The sequence below is a fragment of the Ostrea edulis genome, chromosome 9 (assembly GCF_947568905.1).
Source record: "Ostrea edulis chromosome 9, xbOstEdul1.1, whole genome shotgun sequence".
NCBI classification, from domain to species: domain Eukaryota; kingdom Metazoa; phylum Mollusca; class Bivalvia; order Ostreida; family Ostreidae; genus Ostrea; species Ostrea edulis.
The window spans coordinates 20,877,067-20,891,095 of NC_079172.1; the positions used below are offsets into that span (position 1 = coordinate 20,877,067).

At 36.8% G+C, this 14,029-nt stretch overlaps 1 protein-coding gene and 1 long non-coding RNA gene across 2 annotated transcripts; both read right to left on the minus strand.

Annotated features, from left to right (window-relative positions):
* Window positions 1-1,907: 1,907 nt before the first annotated feature.
* LOC125660258 (uncharacterized) lies at window positions 1,908-3,965 on the minus strand. The gene has a single exon (XM_048892087.2). It carries the CDS (start codon window positions 3,963-3,965, stop codon window positions 1,908-1,910), a length of 2,058 nt encoding a protein of 685 aa, XP_048748044.2.
* Window positions 3,966-4,202: 237 nt separating this feature from the next.
* LOC130050087 (uncharacterized) lies at window positions 4,203-5,246 on the minus strand. Its single transcript, XR_008798483.1, has 2 exons — window positions 5,016-5,246; window positions 4,203-4,887 (listed from the first exon to the last, which is right to left on the minus strand). It is a non-coding gene; the product is annotated as an uncharacterized LOC130050087 (long non-coding RNA).
* Window positions 5,247-14,029: the final 8,783 nt, after the last annotated feature.

Genomic DNA, 14,029 nt, shown 5'->3' on the forward strand with positions numbered 1-14,029 from the left:
ACGTTTTTTACAAATTTCTCAAATTCCTTTTTGATAAAATGTTAGTTTACTGAAACACAATATGAAAGTTTGGCTACTCAGCACAATTCAATTTAACGCCACGTCACACTTGGCACAACCAGGCCTCCATACAGCTCGAACAGCCCCTCCGCTTCCAGTCCCGGACTCACAGGTCTCTCACTGAACAACGATACTGGGTAACGCCGACTTCAAACCAATGGCAACACTAGGCTCACAAAATAATTGCCAAGTCCACCACGTGGAACACCCATGTACATACAGCACTGTCTCACGTGTTCTGATTCCCACGCCGAGCACCTACTGAAATGCTGAGAGTACTGACTGATATGGCCCAGATAGCTTCTTAAATCCCCTCTGCACTGAAATAGCAATAACTTAACCTAAAACCTATACACAAAGTGACTTGGGTAACAACAAAATTGAAAACACAATACACGAGAAAATTAACCCGAAACCTCGCAAATATTTTCACACAAAAATAGCTTACCGGCTGGAGAAGACCTATGCCCACACAGTAAAATGTTTGTCTCTCTGGCTACCCATTACCCAGACTAACTTCTGGAATTCGCCAAGAAAAGACCCCTGCTGGACAGCATGAAAACGTGGCCGCACGCTTGACAAACAGCCACTACTCTGACTGACCAAACCGGTATGCTAAAAATAGCCTTATCGACCAACACTCACACTATGGAAACACCTTACAAGCATAAACAACTATTTACAGACAATACCACAAAAAAAAACTAACAAAATGAAAATTAACTTCATCACATACGCCCCCATTTATTTACAAAATGTCCATCATTTTAAATAAATTATGATGAAGTTGAAAACAAAATTGAAACCAACTTAAATTGGTCTGGATAAAAAATCCGCCATCTTGTTATCCTTCCCTGCAATGTGTTCAATATCGACGTTCTGCCAGGAACATTGGTCAACACCTCGCTGCATTCTTGCAAACATTCCACGAGTTCCGTTTTCTGTTCCTCAGACAATGTGTCGGATATCTTGACATCTCTGAAATTGTCTCTTGTATCCACTAAGGGATTATCAATGCACTCATTATCCTCTTCCGAATGATCTGCAATACATACCGCTGCTATAACTTGCTTCTCATTCTCTTCATCTCTTTCAAACCAGCGTTTTAGCATGTTGACATGGTAAACTTTGGTACCGCCGTTGTCATACCGAACTCTGTAGTCTACCGGACTTACTTTCTCCAATACAGGAAAAGGTCCTTTCCACTGTACCAATATTTTCTTTGTACTCGTCGGTAACAATACCAGGACTTTGTCCCCGACTTCAAATGACCTATTTCTCGCATTTCGGTCGTAATACCTTTTCTGGTCCGTTTTACTGTCCTGTTCCTTCTCTGATACGAGATCTGCCATCTTTGCCAGTTTCTCGCGCATCTCAATGATGTAGCTGAGTACTGAGGGTTGCAACTGATGACTCTCGTCTTCCTCATCATCGATACTTTCTCTCAGAATAGCGAGTGGTCCTCTGACATGTCTCCCATACATCAGCTCAAATGGTGCAAAGCCTGTCGATTCCTGTGGAACTTCCCTATAAGCAAATAGGAGATATGGCAAAAGCTTATCCCACTTACCTGGCTCATCCTGTGCATAGATTTGGAGCATCCTCTTTAAAGTCCCATTAAACCGCTCGACCAGACCATTTGCTTGAGGATGATACGGAGTTGTGTTTAACTTGTGTATGCTCAACAGTCGACATAACTCCGACACCAGGGATGACATAAAGTTTGTACCTTGATCTGATAAAATCTCTTTTGGTACACCTACCCTCGAGAAAACCTCAACCATTGCCTCCGCGACAACTTCTGCTTCCTGACTTTTTAAAGGTATTGCTTCAGGGTACTTAGTAGCCTAGTCACAAATTACCAATACGTACTGATTTCCCCTTTTGGTTCTAGGTAATGGTCCTACCATGTCTATTGCTATTCGCTGGAAAGGTACGTCAATTCTAGGAATTTGAATTAACGGAACTTTACTCACCTTGGTTTTCGAAGTTCCTTTTTGACATTTCGGACAGGATCTACAGTATTTCTTAGTGTCGTCGAAAATTCCTGGCCAAAAGAAATATTTCAATATTCTTTCCCTGGTTTTCTTTATTCCAAGATGACCCGCCATAGGAATATCGTGGGCCAGTGAAAGAATTCGACTGCGAAATTTCGCTGGTACCAGTAACTGTTTTACGATTTCCTTGGTTGCATCTGATTTGAAATGTCTATATAACATACCTTTCTCAAGTGATATGTAGCCGCCTCCGTCTTTGGGAGTACCATCACCAACTCGTTTTTTGTAGACATCCAACGTAGGATCATTTCTTAGCTCCTCAATCCATTCCTCTCTAGAGTATTTTCCACCAAACTCCTGACCAATGTCTACCACTTCCTTCTGAACTGGTTTTCTTTTTGCCGATGACCTTGTCTCCACAGCCTGACAAGTGTCTGTTACTGACGTTGACATTTTCTCAATGTCGTTCCTTTCAGTAGGGATATCTACTCGTGTGTAATTTCCTATTATCAAATCTGCAAATGGTGTATTCATGACTAAAGCCACCACCTTACCTTTGACATAGGTTGTATCGACTTCAATCCACACTTCCGGACATTTCTCCAAACATCCGTTCGCCAGGGTCACCTCACTTACGCCCCCTGTTAAATCGTCTCTTCTGATTAACTTCTCTGCCACCAGAATAGATGTGCACCCAGCGTCACGCAAAACAGATGCTTCCTTACCATTCACCATTCCCGACTCAATCTTAAGTCCACTCTTCTTTGTGTCCTTATGAAATCCTTTTGCTTCCACCGCCATGGGTAACTCTAAAGTTTGTCCCTTTCTCGTCATTGTTGGTGAATGCACTAAACCTGCTTTTTCCTGTGATTGACCAGGTTTAGGTTTTCCTCCCCACTGTTTTTCACCATTTGCATCTTTATCCGTCGATTTGCGTAATGGACATTTGCTTATGAAGTGACCTATTCTATGACACAAGAAACACTTCTTTTCAGATTTACTTTGTGGATTACCCGACATAGGTTTCTGTTCATGAGACTTACCTCTACTGTCCTTCGGATTACCCTGTGCATGAACCTTGTTCATGATCACAGACCCACGATGTGCATTCTGGTAAGCTTCAGCAAGCTCGATCATTTCATCTGCTGATTTTGGTTTTCTTTCTTTCAACCATACCTGCAAATCCTTTGATGAACTGTTGATCAGCTGCTCCCTCATAAGCACATCTACCAACACTACAAAATTCTCGCCAACTCTCTCCATCTGACACCAGTGCTCGAAATAATTCAATGAACGAGTGTAAAACTCTCTGAATGTTTCATTAGGATCTTGTTTACATGCCCTAAACTTATCCTTGTAAGTACTAGCCGTCAAATCATACCTTTTGAGTATGGCCTTCTTAATGACGTCATAATCATTTGACTCAACTTCCCTCAACCGTGCGTAACTATCTAGTGCCTTACCCGTCAATTGTGGAACTAGTCGTATTGCCCACTCTGCCTTCGGCCACTTATGCAGATTAGCCAATCTTTCAAATGGCCTGATGAAAACATCTATATCTTCACCTTCTACATATTTGGGAAGTAGATACTTTACCTCATGCTTCTGTTCTCTGGTCTCACTATCACCCGGTTTACCCTTGGCTTTCATTGCCTGTTCCTGTAGATCTAATTCTCTCATTTTTACCTGTAACCTTTTTTCCTCCATTTCCCTTTCTACGTCCAGTTTCTGTTTTTCTGCATCTTTCTCCATGGCCATTCGTTGTAGTTCCATCTCTTGTTTCTTCTCCTCTCTCTGTGTAGCACGTTCATCTCTATCAACTGCCGTAGCATGTTTCCACAACTCGAGACACACTGACAAGTCCTGACCCTTCTCAACAGCGTCCTGAACCCACTGAGGCAACGACATTATCAACTACACACCAGAGCAGCAAAGGAAAAAAAATCAATAAGCCAAACCTTCAAATTGCACTGAAATCAAAATTGCAAAAATTAAATTGATTTGATAGAACTTTATCTGAACCACCGATATTCTACCAAATATCTTTTCTCTAAACCAATTATCACAAAATCCCACCGCTGCCACTATATGTAATGAAGTTCTTTTGGATTTTGTGTAGGAGTAGAGAAAATGATAAATCGTAGAATAAATAAAAAGAAAATTTATTTAGCAATAAGATAAGAAATATAGAGATGTTTGAAATACAAAGAAATCACACTTTCACATTCACACACCCATACTCTCTCACCGAGAAAGAAATATAAATTGGTATAATAAACCTGGCAATATTGACAATCAATATAACGTATAACTGTCAAGACAATTCAATAGTTAATACAACAAGTATGTCATTCCAGGCTGAAAATATAACTGGTAATAAATGTATTACATAATGGTTCGAATAGTCGCTAATTCCGCTAACTACAGAAAAAGTTAAACAGTAGTAAATTACGTTTTTTACAAATTTCTCAAATTCCTTTTTGATAAAATGTTAGTTTACTGAAACACAATATGAAAGTTTGGCTACTCAGCACAATTCAATTTAACGCCACGTCACACTTGGCACAACCAGGCCTCCATACAGCTCGAACAGCCCCTCCGCTTCCAGTCCCGGACTCACAGGTCTCTCACTGAACAACGATACTGGGTAACGCCGACTTCAAACCAATGGCAACACTAGGCTCACAAAATAATTGCCAAGTCCACCACGTGGAACACCCATGTACATACAGCACTGTCTCACGTGTTCTGATTCCCACGCCGAGCACCTACTGAAATGCTGAGAGTACTGACTGATATGGCCCAGATAGCTTCTTAAATCCCCTCTGCACTGAAATAGCAATAACTTAACCTAAAACCTATACACAAAGTGACTTGGGTAACAACAAAATTGAAAACACAATACACGAGAAAATTAACCCGAAACCTCGCAAATATTTTCACACAAAAATAGCTTACCGGCTGGAGAAGACCTATGCCCACACAGTAAAATGTTTGTCTCTCTGGCTACCCATTACCCAGACTAACTTCTGGAATTCGCCAAGAAAAGACCCCTGCTGGACAGCATGAAAACGTGGCCGCACGCTTGACAAACAGCCACTACTCCGACTGACCAAACCGGTTTGCTAAAAATAGCCTTATCGACCAACACTCACACTATGGAAACACCTTACAAGCATAAACAACTATTTACAGACAATACCACAAAAAAACTAACAAAATGAAAATTAACTTCATCACAACCTCCCCCCCCCCTGTTTTTCTGAATTAAACATCTTATTACATTGGTAAAGACTATGTCATATAGATGGTACACCGATGGATCGACCCTCGTCTCCCCCTGCGCATTGTAAAAATAAATTTCATATTGGCTGTTGCATGCACTTCCAGTTGTCTCTTGTTAGACAGGTTAAAAACAAAGGTGAATGGCGTTTGTCTTCCTCTCTCTTTTGTTTAGGAAACCGGAAGTGATGAAATAATTAGATATGTTACAGGAAGAATATGTATTGGTTCTTAGCTGACAAAGTTTGTAACAACGTTGTCTTTGCTTTAAGACCTATTATTAGTGCCCTACAGGTTTGTAAAACCGAAGGGAGACTATATTAGATTTCTTGTCCATCTGTCAGTCTGTTCAATTTTCATTTGGTTTTCCAGTACTTGTGTAGATTCATTTGGAACTTGCAGAGTTTTAGAGTGGCAAACTACAGAGGCAGCCGACGAGATTCGATCGCTGATTTTATTTTTTTTAAAACTAAAAAAAGAGAGAGAATACTTCATTGGTTTGACATTTCAAGCTCATTAATCAAAAAGTATTATACCATGAATATGAAATCTATTAATTACGCGAGTATGTCTGTGTAATCGGTGAGCGAAGTCTGATGTGTCGGCAGTTCTGAATTCCTCGCATTCCCGCAATCGCGGATATTAGAAATCGACCTTTAAAAAGTTATTTTGAAGTTCTTTATAAGTATTTAACATATAGATATGAATGTTATATCGGTGCGTTGTTTTGTGTCCCATTTTCACGATTATTTAATATTTCCCCTACGCATTTTCTGCTGGATACTATTTTATCCCTGAAACTACATGCTTCAACTGCATGAATAACAAAACATTAAATTGATTCGACGCCAGTAAACATGGTGACTTGATACCGATGTATCGGGTCAGAGTTCAAGGTCAAACAACATCAAATGTATATATCCTCGAATAATAAGTGCAGTCGTCAATTAATGGGGGCCCCGGTAGGGGACATGTATTGCTTATGCAATACTTTCAGAATGCTTGTTACAATTTGTGTTTTAGACAAACTTGTACTAAAAAAATGAATTCAATATTTGGTAATCCAAGTTATTCTCTATTCCCTTTTATACGAGTGAAAGTTTCAGAGTGAATCATATGTAATATCATATTCATGAGAAATGAGACGAATGAGTTACAGTATCTTTACTGGATCCCAAAACTTCATTAAAAGCCTTAAAAAGGCACTTTGAAGGAACCACGTAATGTTCTACCAAGCTCCCATCTTTACTCTTCACAAAAATATTTACTGCCTTGATACAGAAATTTCAGACATACTGTGACATAATGTGGATTCTCAATTCCAGGAAACTTTTAGTACATGTACATTTGAAATTATGAAACTTTTTTCAAAATAAATATCATAAAAACTTACTACTTTTCAACACTTTGCACCACCATTCCTCACAATATATTAAAGGATAGACATTTTAACATCATAGTTAGAAGCTTCCTCAGGAAATATCCATATCTTGAGATCAGTCAGCCACGAAATTTCTTTCCTAAAAATTCTTCTCATTCTACGCACAAATACTAAGAAATTAATATTAAAAACATGTTGGAGTTTCTCATTGACTTTATATATATAGTCTTTGGTGATCAACTCTTCTAAAAGACTATTGGAATCCCAATGGGGACAAATTGTGCTCCTTTATTTGCTGGCCTGTTTGTTGTATTGTTATGAGAGTTTGTTGAGATAATTCTATGAAAGGCGAATATAACGAACAGTGATCACTCTCATAACTCCTATAAGCAATACAAAATAAATAGTTGGGCAAACACGGACCCCTGGACTCACCAGGGGTGGGATCAGGTGCCTAGGAGGAGTAAGCATCCCCTGTCGACCGGTCACACCCGCCGTGAGCCCTATATCCTGATCAGGTAAACGGAGTTATCGATAGTCAAGATCAGTGTGCCAAGAACGGCCTAACAATCGGTATGAAACACGTCAGACAGCATTTGACCCAATGATAGGTTGTATTGACGATCTAGATCATTATAACGACCATAGAATTTGCGAAATGCTGACTTCAATCGAGGCTGTTAAAACCCCTGCACCATCAACTTGTTTGTCAGTAGCTTGCCTCGATTTAAAACCTGACTATACACAGAAAAAGCTCTTGCGTATCGAATCAGTTGAGAGATATAAACAGCATATGCTGGTGATAATGGAATATTGTTACATAAATTTTGGAAGTTGAAGATTGAGAAGCTGCAATCATCCCGTTTGTCATACAGTTGAGTTGCTTACTTGGGTCGGCGACGTTTTAGCTATTAATAGTATTAAATTTTCATTCATACATACATTGATTTAATATACCCCAATGAACTTACCGGTCGCGGTACGTCAGTGATATACCGTTTGTTTCGTAAACGGGAGGTCTTGAGGTCGAGGCCCATTCGGGTCAAGTCCATGTGAAATCTAAGACATAAATATAGGTAGTAATTGCTCATTTACCAAATGCTCAGCATTTAGAAGTGAGAATCATGAATCTGTAGAATAGTACCTTAACAAGAGTACCGCAAATGGTACAATATACGCCCTTCGGACAGTGAAATTCAACCTGGAAGCATATTGTGCACTTTGAATTGATACAACACACATTCTGAATAGAAAAGCCTTAAAGTGGGTCACGGTGCACCAATCCATTTAACATGTGAACTGATTATGTTTTTCTCTGAGAGTGAGGTTGAAACAACATGTCGGTGCAATATCTATCAATGATGATAAAAAGTCCAGGAAACCATTTGATCTACTTTTAGCCCTAAAGTAGGTCATGATGCACCAACTAAGTTGAAATGTTTGAAATGTAAACTGATTGTGTATTTCTCTGAAAGGGAGGTTATGACTAAATTTCAGAGCAATACCTGTGACCATACCAAACAAAATTTGGAAAACTATCTGATCTACTTTTACCCCTGAAGTACTGTAGGTCATAGTGCGACAATCCAGCTGAAATGTTAACTGCATTTGTCTTCCTCTGAGAGGAAACCTTTGACTAAATATCAAGGCAATACTCTTATCCATAATGAAAAAAGCCCGGAAAATTGTCAGACCTATTTTCAGTCCAAAAGTATAGGCTAAACATGGACCAATCCAGCTTAAACTCAAACTGAACTTGTATTCCTCTAACAGGAAACCTTTGAATAAATATCATGGCAATATCTATATCCGTAATGAAAAAAGCCCGGAAAATGTTTTGATATATTTTTTCCAAAAAGTAGGTCAAGGATGGACCAATCCAGCTGAAATGCAAACTGAACTTGTATCCCTCTAATAGGAAGCCTATGATTAAATATCAGGGCAATATCTGTATCTGTAATGAAAAAAATGTTTGGAAAACGTTTTGACCTACTTTTAGTCCTAATGCAGGTAACGGACAGACAGACGTCCAATCCAGCTGAATTGCAAACTGAACTTGTATTCCTCTGAAAACAGGCTTATGTGTAAATTTCAGGGCAATATCTTTATCTGTAACGAAAAAAGGTCCGGAAAACTGTTTAACCTACTTCTAGCCATAAAGTATGTCAATGACGGACCAATCCAGCTGAAATGCAAACTCACTCGTACAATTATTGAGGGAGATATTATGACCAAATTTCAAAATTGATCGTTCATCCGTTTCGGAAAAAAAAAACTCCGAAAAACATGACCCGGGACGAACGAACAGCCAGCCAATCGGACGGACGCACGGACAGCGCCATAAAATAATACGTCTCGTCTAATGGCAGGTGTATAGAAACAGCTGGTGACGTCTCAATATGGATGAAAACTCCTCGACGGGACCTCCGTGTTTAAGGTTATATCCGAAAGACTTGTGATTCTTACTATTAAATGCCGAGCGTTCAGTATTTCTGAACGATTACCCTTATCCTAATGTGAACGCAAGTAAACCACGTGTATCCTCGTTTGAGAAACAACTCTTGTTGCATTTATGTCGATCGAGAGTTCATTTTTGTTATCATCACCAACAATAAGTAAAACCAAACTTTGCAAAGATATTTTATTCAAATGAGTAAAAGTATACACGGGTAAAAAATACCTAAATGTGATATGATCCTACAATATTCAGTAATTCACATCTTTCTCATAATCTGGCATAAACATATAACAACATATAACAACAATGTCTATCACAACCACTACCAACAAAAATAAAAACACACTGCACAAATCTGGAAAATAGTCATTCCTTTTTCGTGATGAAAAATCAACACTCAAATATACAAAAATGTCGGGTTTACAAAGTGTATGCAGATACAAGGTTAAGGGAGACATTGCCTGTACATACAGTGTATAACTCTAAAATGACTCAACGACTCGAACAATGAAAAATGGCAAATTTTCGGAACAACACAACCCTTCTTCAGATCAAAAACGCTGGAAACTAAACAAAAGATCAAAACAATACAATTTTAAGCTATACTATATAATTTAGGTAGTGTCTGCAATATACTACATGGTTGCTTAAATAACTTCATAAAACACGCCTGATCAGTAAATGTATAGAAAGGTTGTACTGAAGGGCTGACATATAAATCAATAGTGAATATATATAACCATATCCCTGATATTTACAGTTGATCATATTCAACTGGATTCATAAAACTTGATCAAAAACATAAAACAACAACAACCATAAAACAGTTATTTCAAACGAAATGTAAAAACCTTTCATGATACCCCATCCATACTGGTAATTATTTGGGGTTTTTTTCAGCTAAATTGCTATTGTTCAAACAACCTTTTAACATACGCTAATGACTGATTTATGATGATATAATCCCTGTAACTTCTGAGCTGACGGTTCGTCATTCTTCTGTTCAAATGTTTGCAGTGATCATCGTTTAATTCCAGCATTCTACAGGAGATTTTCACGCAGTCATATTGCCTCTTTTCTAGACCAATCCCCCATGTGTGCAGTGTGGTATGTAAGTCGAATTGAACGTCAGATAATGCTTTTTGTGCCTCTGTAATATACTTTGATAATTCACTGTGACCGAATTTTTTCTCATCGTTCCCTATGAGTTCAAGACACGAAGATATAGTAGAGAAACTGTGGTATGTCTCTACCAAGGTCGTATTCATTTCCTGTAATGTATTAATACAAGATAGTAAAGTATATATATTATAATATCGTATAGTATATTTGCTTTAATTTTAACAGAAAGCAAGAGAATTACCGTGGAGTTGAACGATGTGGCTTCAGACAGTTCTGCTATAGTCTTTGTTGACAAGTACTTCAATACATGTCTGTTCGTTATTCTTTTTCCGCTCGGTGGTATCTATAAAACAAAAATAGATCAAGTACTGCATTCAGAAACACTTCCTTAAAATAAAATTGTTACAGAGTGTTGTTCATATTCCTGTTACTTTATGCAGAGTACAGATATACCAATACACCAAAGAGTACTACCCAAGGAAAGGCAGCGGAAAAGGGTAGATGTGCTCTACGAATGTTTAGATAGTCTTATCAGTATTGCACTGTTATCAATTCTAAATATGTTTCGCAACTAAATTAGACTTTATTATGGGAAGGGAGTATATATTTTTGATTGAAAAGGTGAAGATCAACCTCGCCATTCCCATAAAGAACACAAAACTAAACGTAGGGTAAACATGGACGCCTGGACAAACCGGAGACCGAAGATTCTATGGTCAAGAAATCATTAACTGATAATAGACTTAAGTCTACATTTCTAATCTAACTAACTGAAATAATTTTCTTAAACAAAGAAATTTTAGTATAGCTTACACTTAATTCTTTTTATAAACCTGTAGATTTTTAAAAAGATATTGTGCCAGAAAAATTCTCGCCTGCAACGTTCAACAATAAACGATAACAACCATTTTAGAATTGATTATGTGTGTAAGAAGTGATTAAAACATTATTCCTTTTCTAAAACAATGTTTAGAGTATAAATACCCCTTGAAGTTACTTACATACTGATCTTTTAATGTTGCTGTTGCGTTTCGAAAGCGATAGACATTCCTTTTCAAATTATCAACTACTGTCTTCTCTGTAATGTTGGCTGCGTTTATGGTTGAGACATTATAATTTCTGCCTGGTGGAAATGGCCACAGTAAGTGATGTGACGTCACGACTTCAATGATGACGCAAATTAATCCTGAAACGAAACAATATCAGATGATATTAGTCACGTTCATAGTTAAGTACAGATACACAGATTTTGCACTTACATTCGTTTTTCTGAAGATACGAAAATTACACCCACACAGTCGTTCAAAGAGATTTGGTATTGTTGGATCACATTCTAACTTAGACGTTCTAATCAGGTTTTGAATTATTCAGGCAAATTAGTTAGTTTTCATCTGTTGTTAAATGAGTGTATGTAACAAACAATATAGTGATTTAACCATCCTATATAATATCCGAGAGGGAGAAAATAGATACAGCGGTTCTCATTTTCCGCAATTTGCTTGTTTGATTATTTGTATGGTGTCTATTGAATGAATCAGAACATTAATAATGTAGTCATAAAATTGCAAAGTTTTAAAGGAACTGAAATTTATGCTTTCTTTTTATAAACAGGTTTCATTATTTTGTAAAAAGGTAATTTAACATGTCATATAATAAATATGGATATATATGGCTTGGATTTCTTTTGAAAAAAAAAAAGGAAAAAAAACTCAACTTAAGATTGAGTTTTCTTTTATTTGAGCAGTCAGAATTTGAGTAAAATCTCAAGCTTAAGTCCAAGTTTCAACTTGAGACTTCTTCGTGAAATTCAGCTTGGATAATATTAATCCTTCACATACTTTCATATCAAGCAATATTGTCAGTAAATACATACACGGGAATTTACTTCGGAAAGTTTATTACATTAATTTGACTTGAATTGTTTCTTACCATGTAGCAAAACTACACCATAATGTTGATTACAGTACATGCTGGTTTCACGTTTTCTAAAACTGGTTAACAAATGCGAGTTGTATACCAGTACTTAATACATTTGTGTGAATACCCCCATCTTTATATATATAAATTGAAAAATACCAAGTACACGTAGGGAATACGTATCTAAGATATCACCTACTCAATATTCTGAACATGTTGCTTGGAAATTTTAATAACTTTTGTCATAGTGATATTTAAAAATTAACTCCTACATGTAGAACGTAATTACGCTGATGAAAATTGATTTGTAAACAAGGCAAAGAGACACCTGTTGTGTTGTTCTATTCAACATTACACAGTGGAAAGTTGACAATATGATATGATACTATACGACTTATTTTGGAGCGTTTATTAGAGGGTGTCATATCATTTGTTATAGTATTGGTATTCCGAGAGAGAAATAAAAAATCCTGATCATATGTGCAATATAATATTGATTAATTACACAGCCAGTCACGATCCATGTAGAGACAAACACATTATAAACAGAAAATTAATAGGTAAAACGTAAGCAATTGTCTTTCAAAAAAGAATGAATGCTGGATATGACCAGTTCATCATTTGACCTTAATATTGACAGAATATTGAATGTGTTAAAACAACAAACTCTTTTATCACAATTTTCAACAAAATGTTAAATTCAAATTTCTTCCTTGGATCAGAATTAAATTTGGGTAAAAAGCTACTTGCAAAAGACAAACCTTTAACAAGATTGCCTGTTACGTCGGTCTACCGAGTGTAGTTTGAATAATAAATGAATTCATCTGTGTAACTTTTGATTCCAGCTATTGTTATTATTCTATTTTAGAATTTAGAAAGGAACTGTTCAAGTGCTGTCGTATTTATAGATGTAATATTAGTTATGTATTGGCACAGTCGTGGTGCATTATGTCAATGCTCGTAGTATAGTTGTGTATAGTATGAATTGTAATTCACAACTTCTTGCTGCATATATGTTTAGCGATCTGTTAAAGAACTTATAAGTGCATATTCCAGGACATATGATTTCTACTCAACGGTCATCTGCAAAAAGGGACTCGTGAAAGAGTTAAGAATTTGTTGATTGTGTTTGATAGGAGATCCAGACCGACATTTTATATCAACTTATTTGCTTACCAATTCTCAGCATTTTTATCGGTTTATAGAGCTCTCTCTGTGAGCAATGGTTATTCTCTTTCAGGTTAGTTTCAAATGTGTATCTCATATTCGTGTTGAAGGACTTTGCTTGTATATATGGACAACATTTTAGAATTTTCATTTTTGTAAACTTGCTGTCAAAGTGGAAGTTAAAATAAAAAATTTCGTGTTAATCATAACTGCAACTGAAATTTCACTTCCGTTGAAGAATTTTTAATCTACTTATGGTGAAAGTTTTATGTTAAAGTTAGTCTAAAACTTAAAATCAAAATTTGAAACGTCAAAAACGGTATACGTATACTGTACCTGACGTGAAATACTTCTGTGGAGCTATACAAATGAAAGATGGAAAGATTTAAGGCGGATTCTGTCAGAAAAGGAATGACTATTTTCCAGATTTGTGTGTTTTTATTTTCGTTGGTAGTGGTTGTGATAGACATTGTTGTTATATGTTTATGCCAGAATATGAGAAAGATGTGAACTACTGAGTATTGTAGGAACATATCACATTTAGGTATTTTTAGGTATATACTTTTACTCATTTGAATAAAATATCTTTGCAAAGTTTGGTTTTACTTATTCTTGGTGATGGTAACAAAAAATGAACTCCCGATC

What these genes read in the sequence shown, in the direction of transcription:
- LOC125660258 (XM_048892087.2), bottom strand. Translation starts at nt 3,965, where the DNA reads ATGTCGTTGCCTCAGTGGGTTCAGGACGCTGTTGAGAAGGGTCAGGAC.